General features: G+C 36.9%; 2 protein-coding genes across 2 annotated transcripts in view; both read right to left on the reverse strand.

Moving 5' to 3' along the window:
* Window positions 1-19,652, reverse strand: part of LOC127860381 (pantetheinase-like) — a 31,187-nt gene that overhangs the window by 6,174 nt on the left and 5,361 nt on the right. The gene's annotated exons all lie outside the window — the stretch shown is intronic.
* On the reverse strand, window positions 3,157-18,021 carry LOC127860379 (beta-mannosidase-like). The gene is made up of 18 exons (XM_052398419.1): window positions 17,793-18,021; window positions 16,537-16,683; window positions 16,147-16,295; window positions 15,639-15,838; window positions 14,923-14,990; window positions 12,118-12,290; window positions 11,591-11,759; window positions 11,163-11,329; window positions 10,381-10,518; window positions 9,866-9,994; window positions 8,464-8,605; window positions 7,064-7,243; window positions 6,554-6,651; window positions 6,036-6,183; window positions 5,353-5,545; window positions 4,684-4,831; window positions 3,834-4,019; window positions 3,157-3,458 (listed from the first exon to the last, which is right to left on the reverse strand). The coding sequence occupies exons 1-18, from the start codon at window positions 17,890-17,892 to the stop codon at window positions 3,222-3,224; spliced, it is 2,772 nt and encodes a 923-aa protein (XP_052254379.1). The 5' UTR covers window positions 17,893-18,021; the 3' UTR covers window positions 3,157-3,221.

Genomic DNA, 19,652 nt, shown 5'->3' on the forward strand with positions numbered 1-19,652 from the left:
GTAGGTTTTGGTGTGTTTGTGTGCGTTGTATTTTGTTTGTTTTTCTTTTGGTTCTATTACACGAGTTACCTTAATATCATTATATTAGCAGGCATGTTTTAAGGGTAATCGCTTCCCACAATTGCACATGTATTTTGGTAAAATGGTTTATTTTTTATTTTAAGTAAATTCTTTCGTTGGTAAACATGATGTAGTTTAATTAACCACTAAGAGTTGAGTGTTAATCACCAACCTAATAATTGGTAATTTGTTTAAAGTAAACACATTCTTAGTTATTAAAACCATTTATATTTTATAGCAAGAACATTATTAATGAATTTCATCGTTCGAGAGATGGTAGAACTAATCTGTGAATTTTAGCTCTACTGGCCGAAAGCCTGAAGAGCTTATGTCATGGCGTGGTTTCCGTCGTCCGTCCGTGCGTGCGTGCGTGCGTTAGACTTTTTCTTGTTTACGCGATTAAGTCCACAGTTTTCATCCGATTCTTTTCAAACTTGTTCAGTGTCTTTATATTAATGAGGACTCGAACCCTATTGAAAATGGGTTACATCAGAGTAAAAAAGCCAGAATTATCTCCCCTTGAATTTGAGAAAATTGTGAAATAAGGCTTGTTTACGCAATAAAGTCCACAGTTTTTATCCAATTATTTTCCAACTTGCACAGTGTCTTTATCTGAATGATGAGTCAAACCCTATTGAAAATGAGCAATATTGGAGTTATAAGTCCAGAATTATCTCCCCTTGAATTTGAGAAAAAAAATGAAAATTCAGTTGTTTTTTATGTGATAAAGTCCATAATTTTCATCCAATTCTTGGCAAACTTCCACAGTGTCTTTGTATCAATGAGGACTCAAACCCTTTTGTAAAAAGAGCAATATCGAAGCAATAATTCCAGAATGACTCCCCCTTATATATGAGAAAATTTTGAAATCCCGCTTGTTTACTCAATTAATTCCACAGTTTTCATCCGATTATTTCCAAATTTGCACAGTATCTTTATATCAATGAGGACTTAAACCCTATTGAATATGAGCAGTATCGGAGAAATAAGTACACAATAATCTCCCCTTGAATTTGAGAAAATTCAAACGTGTTCAGTGTCTTTATATTAATGAGGACTCGAACCCTATTGAAATGGGTTACATCAGAGTAAAAAGTCCAGAATTATCTCCCCTTGAATTAGAGAAAATTGTGAAATAAGGCTTGTTTACGCAATTAAGTCCACAGTTTTCATCCAATTATTTTCCAACTTGCACAGTGTCTTTATCTGAATGATGAGTCAAACCCTATTGAAAATGAGCAATATTGGAGTTTTAAGTCCAGAATTATCTCCCCTTCAATTTGAGAAAAAAACTAAAAATTCAGAAATTTTTATGTGATAAAGTCCATAATTTTCATCCAATTCTTGGCAAACTTCCACAGTGTCTTTATATCAATGTGGACTCAAATTCCAGAATGACTCCCCCTTATATATGAGAACATTTTGAAACTCCGCTTGTTTTCGCAATTTATTCCACAGTTTTAATCCAATTATTTCAAAATTTTTACAGTATCTTTATATCAATGAGGACTTGAACCCTATTGAATATGAGCAGTATCGGAGAAATAAGTACACAATAATATCCCCTTGAATTTGAGAAAATTCTCCTTGTTTGCGCGATTAATTACACAGTTTCCATCTTATTCTTTCCAAACTTGCACAGTGTTTAGAGCCGTAAAGCGATTCAGGCCCTTATGGGCCTCTTGTTTCAACTAGTATGTGCACTATATGCTTTAAACCTGTATCTGCTCTTTTCGTCTTAATAAAATATGATACGTCGTTATCAAGTGTGTATTTGCCTTTGTCAATTATACATAATAAGTAAGAAAGACCCGTTTCTAGTGCATGGGTACCAAGTGTCGTCCAAGATTAGCGTGTGAAGTCGGCAATAGACGACACTTTTTGCCCAAAACATATTTTGTTTAGAAGAGACATCCTTTAAAAGAAACGTTCCATAAAAGCGTGAATTGTCGTCCCTGATTAGCCTGTGTGGAATACACAATGACGACACTTTGTACACATGCATAAAGCCCAGTTTCCCCCCCCCCCCCCCAAAAAAAAAATGGCCTAATCTTCAGCCGTCATCCGGCGTATTTATTTATACAGCAGTGTGTTTCAACGCGAACAATAAAAAAAACATTATAAAGCGAGGTTCTTTCAACTCATATACAGGACGGTTTATTGTATGTGACACACAGCAACGTTACAAAAGTTGCACAGGATGTAAAATTATAATTGCCTGCACCATAAAACTCAAAGGACACAACTATATAAATACAACTAAATTATATCTTCTGAAATTACTTTTTTATTGAAGTTTCGGCATTGCGTCTTCATCAAAAAAAAATGTAAATACCATAATTATAAGATCGGCGTGTATAATTAACTCGCTCTGCTGCGTTTTCTAATACAAAGATTATATTAACCATTTGAAAACATATGCACATGTGCGCGTGTTGTTTATTTTTGTAATCAAAGTTATTAAACACGTAAAACAAAATAAAAATGCTAAAATATGAAAATAATAAACAGATATGTTATAAATATATATGTTTATGCAATGTTTTATACCAATTTAGCACAATAACAAAATAGAATTACTTCTATAAAGCGCATGGTTAATTAAGCCTTTTATTCAAATCATCACTGTAAAGAGTGAGTAGCACAGCATTACAGTAAAGGATATTACACATGTTTTTATGTATTTAAAACAACAAATACGCACATTGTGTCTCCATTGTAGCACAAACAAATATTCTTAACGTCCATTAAACACAATATTTAAACAATGTATTATTATGATTAAACTGGCTAATATATATATATATATATATATATATATCTCTCTCTCTCTCTCTCTCGCTCTCTCTCTCTCTCTCTCCTCTCTCTCTCTCTCTCTCTCTCTCTATATATATATATATATATATATATATATATATATATATATATATATATATATATATATATATATTACTTCAACTTCAATAAATAAACATTAGTAAAGAGCTTCACGATCGTATGAGTATTGATGACCATATGAAACAGCAATCAGCACATGAGATACCATCTCGAAGCGAAGTAATTTAAACCATAAGTTCAAACAATTGGAAAAAATAATTATCTATAGTAATCTCATTTATTACAAGGTTTGTATCATCAACATATCCATTGATTTCTCGAATCTAGTAATACACATCCATGAGTGATTTGACCGTTAGAGCAGCTGTTAATTTGTTCACATCCACCGCTTCCCATGCCAAGTAGGTCAAGGTCATATTGGGCTGATACATCAAAAACCCATTGTCGGAGAAACGACCTTTCACCCCAATAGCCTCCAGCCAAACGAAAGGAGCAATTTTGTCGGAAGTAAGCGTAAATGTGAACTGGTTTTGAACGGTACTCGCCCTCAAGTTGGAAATCTGAAAAAAGTACGAATTAAAAACATAAGTGATTTATTCTGATGTCAGTATATTTCTTATACACTTCTCTCTGATGTGTTAATGTTGATCATTTATTTTTACTCTTCGTTGAATAAACAAAAGCGTGAACATTAGTCAAACAAGATGTGAGGGCAAAATGATCCACAATCTTTAATTTTGTTTATTTGGATTTTTCATGAAAATTTCAATCAAATTACGGCAGCCAGTAAACCTACTAACTTTCTGCTTTACTGGTTTACCAGTACTTATTGCATACTCTTTTTGTATGTTAGTTATTGTAGTTCTACTCACTTAGAGTAGCAAGCTACACGTTCCCCTAACGATAACACGTTGACATCCCTCAAATTAACCAACCTGTAGTTTAGCCTTCTCCAAACCCTGGGCTCCACTGAACGTGCTCAGTGTGTACCACGTGCTCGGACCGGCCACTCTGTCCCCGAAGTGGAGCACGAGGAAACACGTGCTTCGTCTCGTGCACTGCGCACTCTGAACCATTGTGTCTATGTCCGCACGAAACACGGACTGGGCGGTAGTGTTCATCTGAAAGAAAGGGTGATATAAGAATATCCATGGACGTCCCTTGTAAGATCGTAGACAAAAAATTGCCCGACAATGTACGCCAACATTGTTTGTAAATGGGGTATACCGGAATTCAATTGAATGTATGTATGCAGACACACATTTGTCTTACGAAGTACACTTACACTTAACAACGAATAGCATTAAAACGTAATGCATTGTCCCTTGTGAAGATGTGCATGTGCAAATTTATTATCTTACCTTAAATATTCATATAAACACACAATACTTGCGGCAACGTGGATAATCGTCACTACTGTGACAACTTTACTTGTTGTTTTTTTTAAATATATTTAAAGACACAGAATTCGTAAAATACTATTTATACTGGCATTTTGTACCGCCTAAATGGACATTAAAATAGACCTGACATAAAAGATATAACGAAAAACCTCGCGGACAATCAGTATGAGAAAAGAGAAAGTAAAGCGCGAATAGCATCGAATGAAATATTTCGTGACTTCTTAAATAGACTTTGATATTAACATGTTGGTTTCTGTTAGAACATCCCACAGACGCTTGTCCTTTGACTTATGCAATGTGTACTGATAGACCTTGTTCTGTGTTTAAATATTGAACTCTCATGAGCAAATAAAAAGTAAAGTAAGTTAATGTCAGGCATTACCGTAAACGGCACACTCCAGGACTTCAGTGCAGTAAAGCTGTTCCACGAGTACATCTCTATGTACAAGGTGCCGTCAAACTCCGACGGCGGGCCGGTGGCACGGGTGTGAGATGCCGGCGGGTTGCCCCAAGTGTTCAAGTCAAATATGCTGTAAATTGTTCAAGTCAAATATGCTGTAAAGCAGGGAGAGGATTTGTGAATGCGACAATCGCGCGTTATACTACAAATAACACATTTTACTTATCTATACCCTTGCACTGCAATTTTATTTTGTAGTCTTCTGCTGACAAGTTTGGATTTTAAAAATCCGTTAATTGATTCACAGTTTATTGACACAATATGGATGGCGTGTACAAGCTATCCCCATCCCAACACCCTTCAATGTTCAACCCATGTATGTACATGTACTTTGTCGAATAAGGATCTAAACGAAAAGAGCGCGAAAAATACACATAATTAAACATTACATTAATAACGAGACGCATGTAACCACATTACCCCGCAAATATGCTGGAAATTATCAATTATTATTCTACCGTTATCACATATACTCATTAAGGCAATATGCAGTTCCTTTCATCTGTATGAATTAACACAAATACACAAAATAATCACGTATATCATAAATATTATTGTAACTTTTCAAATGTCACATGATTAAAACCCTACCTAAAAGGTCTCGGGTTTGTTTTTGGTTTGAAAATAAGCTGGTAAGTGTCGTCTTGTCTAGTTTCCTTCACCGGAAGTTCGTCCATCACTATGTAGACATCCAGAAAGTCACCGTCCATTGTCGGAGAAATAATGGTCGGCGCGAAAAAATTGGCCGCGTAATAATGAAGCATTTTCCATTTACCACCATACTCTGAAGAAAAATTAAATACTTCGGAGTAAAAAAAAAGTTTAAAAAAACTAACAAAATATCAGGAGTTATTTTTTTACGCATATGCGCTTGTCTTTTATTCAGGCAAGTAAACAATTTCTCATACTATACAGGATAAAACCAAAACCATGACATAAAGCCTTAAATGATTCAACGTGGGTTTACCGCCTTAATTAGCACGGTCAATGAAAAGCTTTTGGGTGTTTAAACCGGTTGATGCGTCGAACCTCACACGTGGCCCAGAACTTATAAAAAACACACAAGCGTCAATAACATTTTACCTCATAGTATTGTAATTCAAATAAAAAAGCATTGAACACAATGTAATCGCTGAGTGGTTTTCTATGCATGGGAGCAACAGACTAATAACTTTCTGAGGAACGATCAAGATGTATACGTGTATATTAAATCTCGACAACTGATAAATCAAACGTAAGGATTTGAATAAGCGAATATTGCAGTGCATGACTACCGATAGATGCCCAGGTGGGAGCCTGCCAGATATCCGCCAGCATCCAGTAGAGGGCGCCCATGGTGTTTCCCTGACCATCGGAGTCCAGGCGGTTCTGCCAGCGCCGGTAGTGCTCCGACCAAGTGCGCATGCCCACCGCATGGTCTATCTGCAGGTACCGGAAACTGCCAGGTCAGAACTATAGGTAGTGCTTTCTGCTTTGAATTTTTACACTTACTTCTATAACCATTTGAATTCTAGATAGACACATACTATTTTCGACAAGAACGTTCAAGGACCAAATAACGAAGTCTTTTTACAATACCCAAAACATATTAGTATTTGGCCAACCTGTTAGAAAACTTCATTTAATTATTTACAGATTAAATTTTATACACATACCAGTTTCAACTTCAGATGGTGTGTTTTACAATGTGTTATCTGCTTCAATCTCATTAGATGTTAATCGATGAACATAACTACATGTTTACACTTAGAAGCCGGGTTGATGCAAAATCTAATCCACCCATATATATCACCTGTGTGACGTAAATGAGGTCGCTAAACCTCTGTTTCCGGTCCGGACAGTTGGGCAGGTTGACATACTGGATCGCCTCCGCCATCATCTCTACGTTGCCTAGGAAACAAACAAAGACTTTTTTATGTGAAATTATTAGACCTATACAATACAAGTTATCTACGACTTCTTAAACATAATTATGTTTATTTATACACACATAATGTTTTTTTCAATAATGTACATTTAAGGTACACACGTAGCAATTTTTTTGGTAATTTTGGTCAAAGACCTATAGATAACATGTTATCTATAGGTCTTTGTTTTGGTCTGGTCTTGAACCGTTGAAAAGGAATTGCAACCATTCCAGTTTTGTGACCACTCGTAATGCTTATACGCGCGTATTGGGAGCGATCTCGGGTCGCCCAGGCGAGTTTAGTTATTAAGAACATTATATCGAATTTAAGATATACACGAAAATGTATTAAACTTGACTCGTTCGCTTAACAAGTGATTAATTTGTTGTACACACCGAACGGATGGTGGTTGCGATAGTCGTTGAGGTCTGACCAGTAGTCCACGTCCGTGTCGTTGTAGACTGGTTCGAGCCCCTCCAGGCTGGGGTAGGACTGCAGCCCGTACTCGGAGCACATCCGGGGGATCCGTAGCACAGAGGGGTCGTAAAACGGGGTCAGATACTTGTACTCGTGGACTGAAAGAAAAATGCGGCTTCTTAGAAAGGGCGCAAGGGCAAATGAACGGAAATATTTATGAATCTAACAGCTACGTGTATATGGCTTCCGGCCTAAAATATCTATATGAAACGGAATTCGATACATTAGAATGTCATTTTTTTTATAGATTACAACAAACTCAAAATTACTAAACGAAATCAAGACACTCATAGACCTCATTATAAAATATTAAAAAATGCCACCAAGGGCTTACCTGAGTTCAAGGTACATATATTTACAAAGACTTAACCTGGTAGTTTTTACCCCCCCCCCCCCCTTGACCCAGATTTAATGAATGCTTTTTGTCATTGTCAAGAACAACAATTACTCCATGTTTCGTAAAGATTGAGTCATAATTGTAGCTTTTAGAGTGGTAATATGTTTTGCCTAAGATATGACAAGTGACCTTATTATTGGCCTAATTTATTGGACACACGTGACCCAGATTCGAAATTTGCTTAGATACATGTATTGTCATTATAAACGGTATGACCAAGTCTTTTTAAGACTGCGTCATAAGTGTGACCTCGAGAATGGTAAACAGGCTCCCCTCAGATTTGTTTTGGTACCCTAGTGTTTGGCCGCATGTGATCAAGATTCGATCTTGGTCTTGTTATTTTCAAGATAAACATTCTGAACAATTTGTGTCACGATTCAGCAGACAGATAGACAGACAGTTTCAGACTTATACACAAGTACATCATCTCCTTACTCAAATATACAAATTATTTTCGGTCATTAAATTTAATAATACAGATATGAATAAACAAAATCAATTGCAATAATGCGTACATTCTATCGAAGCGGTAATGGCATTTTAAACAGCATTATTTAGAATTCCTTAGCTTCCTTCATATATTTACATACATTTGAAATTACTGACTTGTCACATGAAGCTAATTACATGTGGAATTTATATACAAATGGGTTTATATAAAATATTCGGCTAATATATCTTTTTCATATATCAGTGTAATAGCCATAAATGACGCTTTTAGAATGCTTACAGTGTTTTTCTAAGATTTGACGAGGTGAAATATGCTTCGAACAAACGTCACCCAGTAAACTTCACCTGCTGTCAATGGCAAATGACGGTTCCTAAATTGTCTTCACATAGTAATATTTTATTCATAATAGTGATTTAATATATCTAAGATTCGGAAATTCTCTTAAGATGACACACTAAAGAACCACTCACTGTCCCCATAGTGTGTGTCGTACGGTGCATTAGCAACCCAGCCCTCAGCCTGTGTCTCGACGCCATTGGATGGGCTGGACGCTAGGAAGGGTCGGGAAGTGTCCTCAGCCATCACGATGGACCGTACCGTGTCGATATAGAGCTTATTAAATAAAAAAGCATCGATCTGGGAAAACTGGGGTTAGTGCATGTCCTTAAAGACTTGTCCCAGATTGCCCTGTGCAATCCTCACCGGCTAATCAGGGACGACACTTTTCGCGTAGACTGGATTTTCGTAAAGAAGATACTTTTTCTATACGAAATAGTGTTAAACAGTGGAAAGTGTTATCTTTGATTAGCTTGTGTAAACTGCACAGGCTAATCTCTGACAAAACTTTACACACATGCATTAGGCCCCGTTTGCCGAAAGCGTGGCTGAAATGATATACAATTATTGATTGTGGTAATAAAGAAAATGCATGCTGTAATTGATGATGTGCTAATGATCCTTATGTTATTGATGTCGCTGTTGTTACTGATGATAATGTTGTTGTTGTTGTGATGATGTCTTTGATCATGGCGATTGGGACGATGATGACGGTGAAATGTTTAGTAAAAGAAATCCTGATGATGATGGCAAAACTACTGGTTGTTGGTCAGTTATCACTTACACGTTTCAACATCAAAAATATTTTAGTGAGGCCTGACTCCTGGATACGATGTTTTTCAAAACTTATACCGACATTTTTAACAAGAACCATAATGAGTTAAGCGCATTAATGCTCCACCATGTACTTGTTTAAGCAATATCAATGCAAGGGGAAATGCAGAACTATTACAATGAGTTAACTCACTTGAACTTACTATCACCAAAATTGTAAGCGAATATATTACACAATTACATTTGAATATTTACATGAATACATATTGAAACGAAACATATGTATACGATATATACCTATTGAAGAAATAAAATAATGAATCTTTACAGTAATAGGGATATGTCATCATAGTGATTTACATTTCCTAAATGTAAATAACAATGAATTTCATAGTTCCAGTGATATATGCATCAAGCTTTTCAGCTATTTAGCTTTTTAAAGTCCCACTTCTACGAGGACAGTGAATAATACAGTAACCATGAGGTAGTCCGCCTTGTTGAGTGTGAAGTGTATAGTAACCTTGAGGATATCCGCCTTATAGAGTGTGAAGTGTAACTGTAAACTTGAGGTTGTCCGCCTTATAGAGTGTGAAGTTTACAGTTACCGTGGGGTAGTCCGCCTTATAAAGTTTTAAGTATACATTAATCCGCTGTATAGAGTATGCAATTTACAGTTACATAGAAGTAGTCCGCCTTGTTAGGTGTGAAGTTAACATTTACCTTGAGGTAATCCGACTTTTAGAGTTTGAAATTAATAGTTACCTTGAGGTAGTCCGCTTTGTAGAGTGTGAAGTTGACCCCGGTGCCGTACCAGTCCTGTACCAGAGCCTTCTCGTTCTCGTTGTTACCGCTGAGCACGATGATGGACGGGTGGTGCTTCATGCGCCGCACCTGAAACAAGGGGCACTTTCAGTTGAACATCGAAATTCACGTATCGGTTAAATATTACAATGCCAACATATTGAATGCAGATGTATTTATTAAAAAATATACAGTTTATATGCTAGCTACGAATAGCAGTTAGTACGGAAAACAATAGCTTTGAAGTATTGTGTTTTTTTAAGTATGATGTTTTTTGGAAATCCAGTTGTATATTAAGATTTAACATTGTTTCATAAGGGGACGCTGAGGGCCATAGTTCTATTCGTAAGCGGATTGCATGCAAAAAAAATTCATTTGAAGAAAATAGAAAATAAGTATGACGATCAATGCTGGAAGAGTACTAACTGCATGCCTACAGTAAAAGCGTTTCGAACGTTTTAAAATACATCTCTCACCTGGTAGGTGACTTCCTGTTTCACGGAGTCTATGAACGCTGGGTGGGTGGGGTACATAGCGCAGGCGAACATAAAGTCCTGCCACAACATGATGCCCAGCTCGTCTGCTATCTCGTAAAATATGTCCATCTCGTAGATCTAAAGACAAAGAATATATTTTATTATGTATATAAGCCGCGTTCTGGGAAAACGGGGCTTAATGAATGTACGTAAAGTGTCGTCCCAGATTAGCCCGTGCAGTCTGCACATGCTAATCTGTGACGTCACTTTCCGATTTATTGTTTAACTTAGCAAGTGTGGACTGTACAGATTAATCTGGGACGACACTTTACGCCTACGCATAAAGCCCCGTTTTCGCAAAGCCACACTCATGTGGTCTCCATGACTACCACTATTCCTACGATCAATCTATATAATTTGACCATTTAAAATCAAAGCTCAGCTGTAGCACCAAACATTAATGAGCCTGATACTCTCTGCTTGTTCCCTATTGTTGAATACATTTATTCAGTGTTATCATACAGTGGTAGCATTCCATGGAAGCATATAACGATATCATACAATGGTACCATAAATGAGAGAATGCAATGGTAGCATACATTGGTGGGAAGCATACGAGCAATCGATGGATACAGCTCCCAGTTTAAGCACGTTCGTATGTGTTTTATCTATGTAAATATACACCGGATGTAATAAATTGCTATTCAGTTACCATATTGCTCATAACTGTTTGATTTTAAAACAATCATGCACGGAGATAGCACAAAAACAACGTGACTCACCCCTCCTCCCCAAACCCTGAGCGTGTTCATGTGTACGTCCGCTGCAGACTTGAGGTAGTTGTAGACCCGGTCACGTGTCACGCGCTCCAAAAAGCTGTCAGCAGGGATCCAGTTGGAACCCTTCAGAAATATAGGCCGCCCGTTGATGCGGAAGTAGAATGTCCGGCCTGGGATGTGATCACAAGTTTTAAAATATTCATAAGGGCTCTAGTCAAATGTAAATTTTATTAAATATTAATACATATGCAAGCTTCTTTATTACTCCGATATTGGTCAAGTAAAGCTACATCCATTAAAGAATATGTTGCTCTTTAAAATGATTCAAAATACAATACATGGGAAAACATCAGAAAACGATGTATTAGATTGTAAAAAAACACTTAAGCTAATATATTCTTAAAGAGCTTTGTGAGTATGGCCCCAGATACCTAGCGACTTGTTAACAGAGACATAGTCCTGGACCAGCTCCACTGTACGGAAGCCAATGCGGATCTTTTTGTTATTCATTGTTCCCAGCGAGTCCGTGTAGAACACATACAGGTCGTAAAGGGACTGGTTCCCGTACCCGTTAGGCCACCATTCGTCGATGGCGGCACTCTAAAATAGAATACGTGCTGTAGTTAAAGTAACCTCACGTTATTTCAGCCAAGGTTGTATTACTATAATATGGTATGTATTATTTAGTATACAGTCAACTTGCTATGAATAGCCGTATGCATATCGTATATACATAAAATTCAATATGTTAATAGTTACCGATTTTTTTCACAAACAAAATACAAATTTTAACGGAGTACACATTATTGGCCCGTACTTAAAAGATACAATTTATCATAAAAAGCATATTTCATGCTGGTTTAGTGATTTTCATCTTTGTGAAAGGATATTCACTTTATTTTATGTTACGAACGCCTTTATTTTGTATATAAGTTGTATACAGCTAGTAGAACTCTACCTTGGGGATATTTATGTTAAACGAAACGCTATCGTTTTGTTTCACCAAATTCACTTGCTTTGATGACGTCACGGAGGTAGGGTAAAGTTTGACCTCAAGTTGACCATGGACCGGAAGTTGCGCAATGGTCTCCATGAAAATATCCACTTTGAGATGCCATGTGCCGTCTGCATCTGGATGAGAGTCAAATATCAGGTTATGATAGTTCTCGATCGTAAACATTCGACTTTCTGTTACATCCAATGATGTCTGCAGGTAAACGTCAACTAGTAACACAATATCATTACCGGATACTGTGTCATGTAAAGAGGTTGCTCACAGATAGCCGCAATGACACTTTTCAAACAAGAGCACCGCCTTGCGGGTGCAAACCGCTCATCTATTTTCTTTTTAAAGGTGAAGAGACTCTCAATTTCAATCACAATGGAGGGAGGGGTGGAGTGAAGAGGGGTGTATAGTGTGTGGGTGTGGACATTTATTACATTATCTTCCAAAAATGCGAAAGAAAATGCCAAAAAAAAAATTCGGGGTGGGGGGGTGGGGGGGGGGGAGGGGATTCTTGGGTGCGATGGTTGGACGGTATTTCAAAAATAAAATAATAAAAATAAATATTTGTGTTTTTTAACCGTTTCAAAAAAAAATTAGGGGGGTGGGGTGGGGGGTATAGTGTGAGGGTGTGGTGGCCATTTGTGAGATGATCTTAAAAAAAAATATGGGGGGATTCGGGGGGGGGAGGGCACGGGGGATGGTTTGGGTGGAGTCTATTGTGGTATGTCAGTAAGAGTAGTTTTGTCAAAGTATCAATCAAATCTAATCATAAATAAAGAAGTTATGGCAATTTTAGCAAAATTTAATAATTTGACCTTGAGAGTCAAGGTCATTCAAAGGTCAAGGTAAAATTCAACTTGCCAGGTACAGTAACCTCATGATAGCATGAAAGTATTTGAAGTTTGAAAGCAATAGCCTTGATACTTTAGAAGTAAAGTGGATCGAAACACAAAATTTGACCATATATTCAAAGTTACTAAGTCAAAAAAGGGCCATAATTCCGTAAAAATGACAACCAGAGTTATGCAACTTGTCCTTTTACTGTACCCTTATGATACTTTGCGGGTGTTCCAAGTATGAAAGCAATATCTATGATACTTTAGGGGTAAAGTGGACCAAAACACAAAACTTAACCAAATTTTCAATTTTCTAAGTATAAAGGGCCCACAATTCCGTCCAAATGCCAGTCAGAGTTACATAACTTTGCCTGCACAGTCCCCTTATGATAGTTAATAAGTGTTGCAAGTATGAAAGCAATAGCTTTGATACTGTAGGAATAAAGTGGACCTAAACACAAAACTTAACCAAATTTTCAATTTCTAAGTATAAAAAGGGCACATAATTCTGTCAAAATGCCAGTCAGAGTTACATAACTTTGCATGTACAGTCCCCTTATGATAGTTAGTAAGTGTTGCAAGTATGAAAGCAATAGCTTTGATACTTAAGGAATAAAATGGACCTAAACACAAAACTTAACCAAAATTTTCAATTTTCTAAGTATAAAAAGGGCACATAATTTTGTCAAAATGCACGCCATAGTTATCTAACTTTGCCTGCCCAGTCCCCTCATGATAGTAAGTAAGTGTACCAAGTTTGAACGCAATAGCATTGATTCTTTCTGAGAAAAGTGGACCTAAACGCAAAACTTAACCGGACGCCAACGCCGACGCCGACGCCAAGGTGATGACAATAGCTCATTTTTTTTTCAAAAATAGATGAGCTAAAATGTGCTAAACATTAAAACAATTAAAACAAACATATTGTAGATCAAGAAGCGAAATAACAGTAATGATAGTACACTCATACGGGAAATACATTCTTTGAATTGGATATCGATCAAATTACAAAGCTGTCGTTTCTGTTAAATGATGTGACAGCATGAAATTCGCTGACATCGAGCATCAAGGGATCTTTTCACGCTTTGGTAAATTGACAAAATTGAAAAAAGTTGTTTCAGATTCGCAAATTTTCGTTTTAGTTATGATATTTGTGAGGAAACAGTAATACTGAACATCTACCATGGTCTAATATAGCCATTATATGCATCTTTTGACGATTTTAAAACATAAAAATTATAAAGCGTTGCAACGCGAAACGATTGAATAATTTGGAGAGTTCTGTTTTTGTCGTTAAATTTTGTGAAACTACGAAGATTGCTTATATAAGGTATAAAATACGTCAAGAATGTGTACTTGGCGGAATAGCTCAGGAGGCTAAGGCGTTTTTACTTCAGGACTCTGGCAGGACTCCAGGGGTCACTGGTTCGAAACCTGCACCGGGCAATGTTCTTTTCCTTTTTAAAATTTTATTCTTGATTTTTTACTGGAGCTGTTACGATCCAATGCTTACATTTATCGATATAAAGCATTTAATGAATAAGTTAAAAAATGCCAAAATCTGTGAAAAGGCCCCTTTAATGAAACATATTTGCTCTGATAATGTTATAGTCTCTTATTTCAAATGCAACTGGTTTGAGTCCCGTTAGCTTTTTTCTTTTTTTTTATATCAATACAAATTCTATACGTGTGTTTATATTTGAGCCCTATAGTTCCGATGTTCAACTCTAGCCATGTTTGACATGTCATTACGCACTTAAAAAAACGCAAAATCTTCGCACAAGTCCCTTTAAAGATTGCGTTCAAAAGACATGTTCAGTGAAGCCAAATTATTGCTATAACAGAGGAGCAAAACAGACTAGACAAACATAACACGGGCAAAACAATTACGTTTAAGACGCACACAATAAAATATTCTTACTCTTCGATGTTTCCGAAGTGACGTCTCTTATCACAGCCGTATTGTAGGCTTGAATGTATATGTCCCGCCTGCAACACGTGGAGACAGAATTGTATTGAGATGCGATATGGCTATGCTTTATGAGAGATGATATATAGCTCTGCTATCCCTTATTGCAAGATAGCTATGCTATATAGCGTACACATATTATATTAGTATGCTATATAAGAGATTCGATATAACTATGCTACACGCTAGATGCGTTATAGCATCATGTAAACTAAACGACGTAGGCAATATGGCATATGCTTTATGCAATGCTTCATAGCAATACTTTTAGAGAAATGTAGTACAGCTATGCTGTATGATATGTGCGCTACCGCGGTAACTATGCTATATGATTGTTGCAGTAAAGCTTTGCAATATGATAGATGCAATATGATAGATGCGATATAGTCATGCTATGTGATGTTGAACAATTGAAAATGAAATTGCACGATTATCCCTACCATAGCTTATCAATGAATGAGATTAAAATAGTTGGATTATATTTGTAATGGTAAAGAAACTCGCATGGGTGTATACTGGAGTCGATTAATCGAAAACCATGGGGCATACACTCGAATGTCCTGACTATAACAATCCGAGTTCACGTTACTATGGTCGTGGGTTTTATGAAGATGCGCTCATTCAACCGTGGTTCTGATGCAGACGGTTTAATATCACTGATCACGTACCAGATTCCCTGGGTTGGGAAGGAGGGCCCCCAGTCCCAGCTGAAGGAGCACTGCGTCTTCCGGATGAGGTTGGCCCCACAGGCGCCGTGGTACTGGGGCGGCACGCATGTGGGAAGGATGTCGTAAGGGAGAGAACTCGCTACTTGCTTCACGTAGCCCGTAGCAGACTGGAACTGAACTGTGATCGAGTTTTGGCCGACCTGAATGTATACGAGTAAGTTGCGATATACATATGGTAAAACATCGGAGTCGTAGGTCTGTTGTGTAAAATTGCATGATCCGTTACAAAATGTTGTGTTGAAATGATAAAGCAAACATTAATATTGTCACAATACTTTTTATTTTATTTAAATCTCTTCTATGTAGCGATTAAACATTTTTATCTTTATAGAAGAATTGAACATATAACCTATCAAGAAAGATTTCGCTAATATTAAATACCGGTTGAAAATGATACTTTGATCCAAATGCAATCGGCTATCTGGACGGAACACACAGGTTTACTCACCACTAGCGCTTGCTTGATATCGTACACATATCGCACGAACATGTTCATGGACGTGCCCACAGTCTGGTTGTTCACGGTCACCGTGGCAACGGTATCAAAGCCTTCGCAGACCAGCACCACCCGGGGGTACGCCAGGGTGTCCGCAGTGACTGGCACGTGTAATGCATAACATATACATTTGTTGTTCGTTGAACAGAAACTACAATGATACAACTGTTATTTTAATAAACCCGCCGTTTGTCAAGCATGCTTGCTGCTAAAGATTACCATTAAGTTTCATAAGAAATTTCGTTTTAACCGTCAGCCGCAATCTACACTTGTAAGTAAATCAACATGTCTATGTCTAAAAAGTACGTTTTTCTGTATAAAAAGGTCAGTATGAACGTGTACCTTGAAAGGTCCGTGTGTACGCCCAATCCCTGTCTCCTATCCAGCCGTACTCTTTGTCGTTCATCCGGAAGTAGGGGTCCCCGATCCTGCCGCTGGCTATCAGGGCCGTGTACATAGAGCCGGGCACCGTACCAGGGACACTGATATCTTAAATGAGCCGGGCACCGTACCCGAGACACAGACATATAAACAAAGCCGGGCACATTACCCGAGACACTGATATCTAAACGAAGCCGGCTCCGAACCCGACACACTGATATCTAAACAGAGCCGGGCATCGTATCCGAGGCACTGATATCAAAACAGAGCTGGCACCGTACCCGACATGCTGATATCTAAACAGAGCCGGGCACCGTACTCGACACACTGATATCTAAACAGAGCCGAGAACCGTACCCGAGACACTGATATCTAAACAGAGCCGGGCACATTACCCGAGACACTGATATCTAAACAGAGCCGGCACCGAACCCGACACACTGATATCTAAACAGAGCCCGGCATCGTATCCATATAATTTGAATATATCTGGTGGTTACAAGGTAGAAATCCGTCTTTTTGCGCTTTAAAACTTGTGGAAATGGACGTATACGTCTAGAAATCATACTTTCGGGTTTAAAAGCGGTACCGTTTGAAAAATAATAAATTACTTGCTAACTAGGTTATAGATTTAACTTTATATATATGCCAATAAGAATATATCTGGTGGTTACAAGGTAGAAATCCGTCTTTTTTTGCGCTTTTAAACTTAAAAATATTCACGTTTGTCGAAATAGACGTATACGTATAGAAATCCTACTTTCGGTTTTAAAATTTAAAAAAAAAAAACTTGCTAATTAGGCTATTGATTTAATGACAATTTTGCATACTTTCAAATTGCATCTATATGTATTGATTAACATGTACTTTATTTAAAGGTGTGTGGCTTTAAATACTGCTTCTTTACCTTTTAAAAAACTGACAAAGATGACCATTGTTACTCTATATATTATTAGATGGTTAATATTCATGTTAACATTTTTATATAAATTAACATAAGTGATAAACAAGTGAATCTGGAATGTTACAATTGCAATGACCAAGTTGCTTACAGCACAACAAAAAACAAATGGAATGTATACAAACAATAAACGCTTGAATGCATGAAACAGCAGCTTTAATCATACACTATCATATGACTATGACTAGTGACATAAAGAACATTTAAACCCGTAAATAATGTAAACACTGCTATAGTAACCGACCGAAATACTGACCTCCCGAGGAGACTATCCATTGTCCATTCAGACTGATTGTATTCGTTGCCATGCCTTCAGCAGCGAGCAACAACAACGGCAACAATAACACGGTTACCATCTTAACTGCAAAACGCGTTATTTATTTAAAGTCGACATAAGTTCATTCGTAGTTTGTTTAGTACTTTTAGCTGTGTTGATGTGTTTGCTTAGGGATATCAGTCTTGTTGTAGACAGTAAGTGGACCTTTCCCGTGATTTCAGACGATAAAAACGCATGATAACACGCTAGTTATCATATGTGATTGCATATATGTGGTATGAATAATAAATTATTCTCGATGTTATAAATACGGTATCGTGTTGGTATTGTACATGCCTTATAGAAGAGAGAGTACATGTATGTTCATGGTTGAGCGCGATAAATGCACGGGTTTTTCGTTTTGTCGTTTGAACGAGTTTAAAATCAATTGATGCATAATTCAAGATGTGTATTTCGTAAGGTTGCACTACAGGGTGCAGAATCAACGGGGTGTCCTGGGTTTTGCACACGGGCTGGGCAGAATGTAAACACACCGTTAAAGCGGGTATATACGATTTTGTCAAATATTTATGAATTTATATAAACTGTGTAAAAACCTTAGTATATATATATTTTACTATAAATTAAAAAAAAAGTTAAGAAGAACATATGTCGAAAAATGCGAAATAAGCTAGATATTTAATTCTGAAATTGAAAACGGCTGTACAGCCGAATTCGCCAGCATGTATACCATACATGTACGATGTGCATCTAAACTTAGTTTAACGGTTTATTTGAATTCCTGCAACGATATCTATTCATACGACACACGAACACTATCTCCGATCCTAATACAAAGACGAATGCTTCGGTTATTGTAGGAAAATATGTACGTCACTATCGGCTCGGGGCGCTAATTTGTCTTTGCTGCATTTTATGAAATTCGGCTTTAATGTATAATTGTTCTTGCCTATTTTGTGTTATTGTAACATATTTTATCAATATATTACAATTAAACACATATAAAAAATCGTATATACCCGCTTTAAGAACTTAAGTTTTGTAAATAATTCAAAGTTTTTGAAATACATTTGCAAAAATTGTGTGCATACAAGTTTTTCTCGCAGTTTGTGCCGGAAACTGAAGATATAATAATAAATCCTTGAATAAGTCTCAAATCGTTGACAAAATTTCACGTTTCGTGAAGCATAGCCTTGTTCAATAAATGTAGTAGATAACGAATTTGTGAACAAGAACACAGGCTAATTAAATAAAGTAATTCCGGTGTAATTCACATTTCGATAAGCAGCATAAAACTTTTGTCTTTTATGCACAAGTTGACATTCTTAAGAAAAACAGTTTTACAAAGTTATTTGAAATAAAGCATCACTATACCGTCGTGAATATATCCATTAAAGTTAAAAGGTGGTAATTTAAAAACAGTTTTTAGTTCATGTGAGATGGTATCCTAGCACGAATCATTTTTTTTTGCTGGACAAGGATGTTGAACGTTAACGAACGTCTCGAGACTCTTCAACTTAAGGGTGTCATTGAGATCGATCTCCGTTGCACATTGAAGATAAACGGGCGGTTTTGTGTAATAATTTATAAGAAGAGAATATGTGAACATTAACAAGGGTTTTACCGATGATTCCATTGTTGATAATGATATTAATGTTGATGATGATGATAATTTTCCTTATGTTGATGATGAGGATTTCACAGTATTTTGAGAATAGAGAATCATACATTTATTCATAACTTCGAATAAGTATATGCATATAGAGCTACTTGGCGACATAATATTGTAGAACACAAAGCTTAACCGGCATTCTTTAAGGCGATGGGTAAGTTGTGCAC

Source organism: Dreissena polymorpha, chromosome 15 (genome assembly GCF_020536995.1).
Source record: "Dreissena polymorpha isolate Duluth1 chromosome 15, UMN_Dpol_1.0, whole genome shotgun sequence".
NCBI classification, from domain to species: Eukaryota; Metazoa; Mollusca; class Bivalvia; order Myida; family Dreissenidae; genus Dreissena; species Dreissena polymorpha.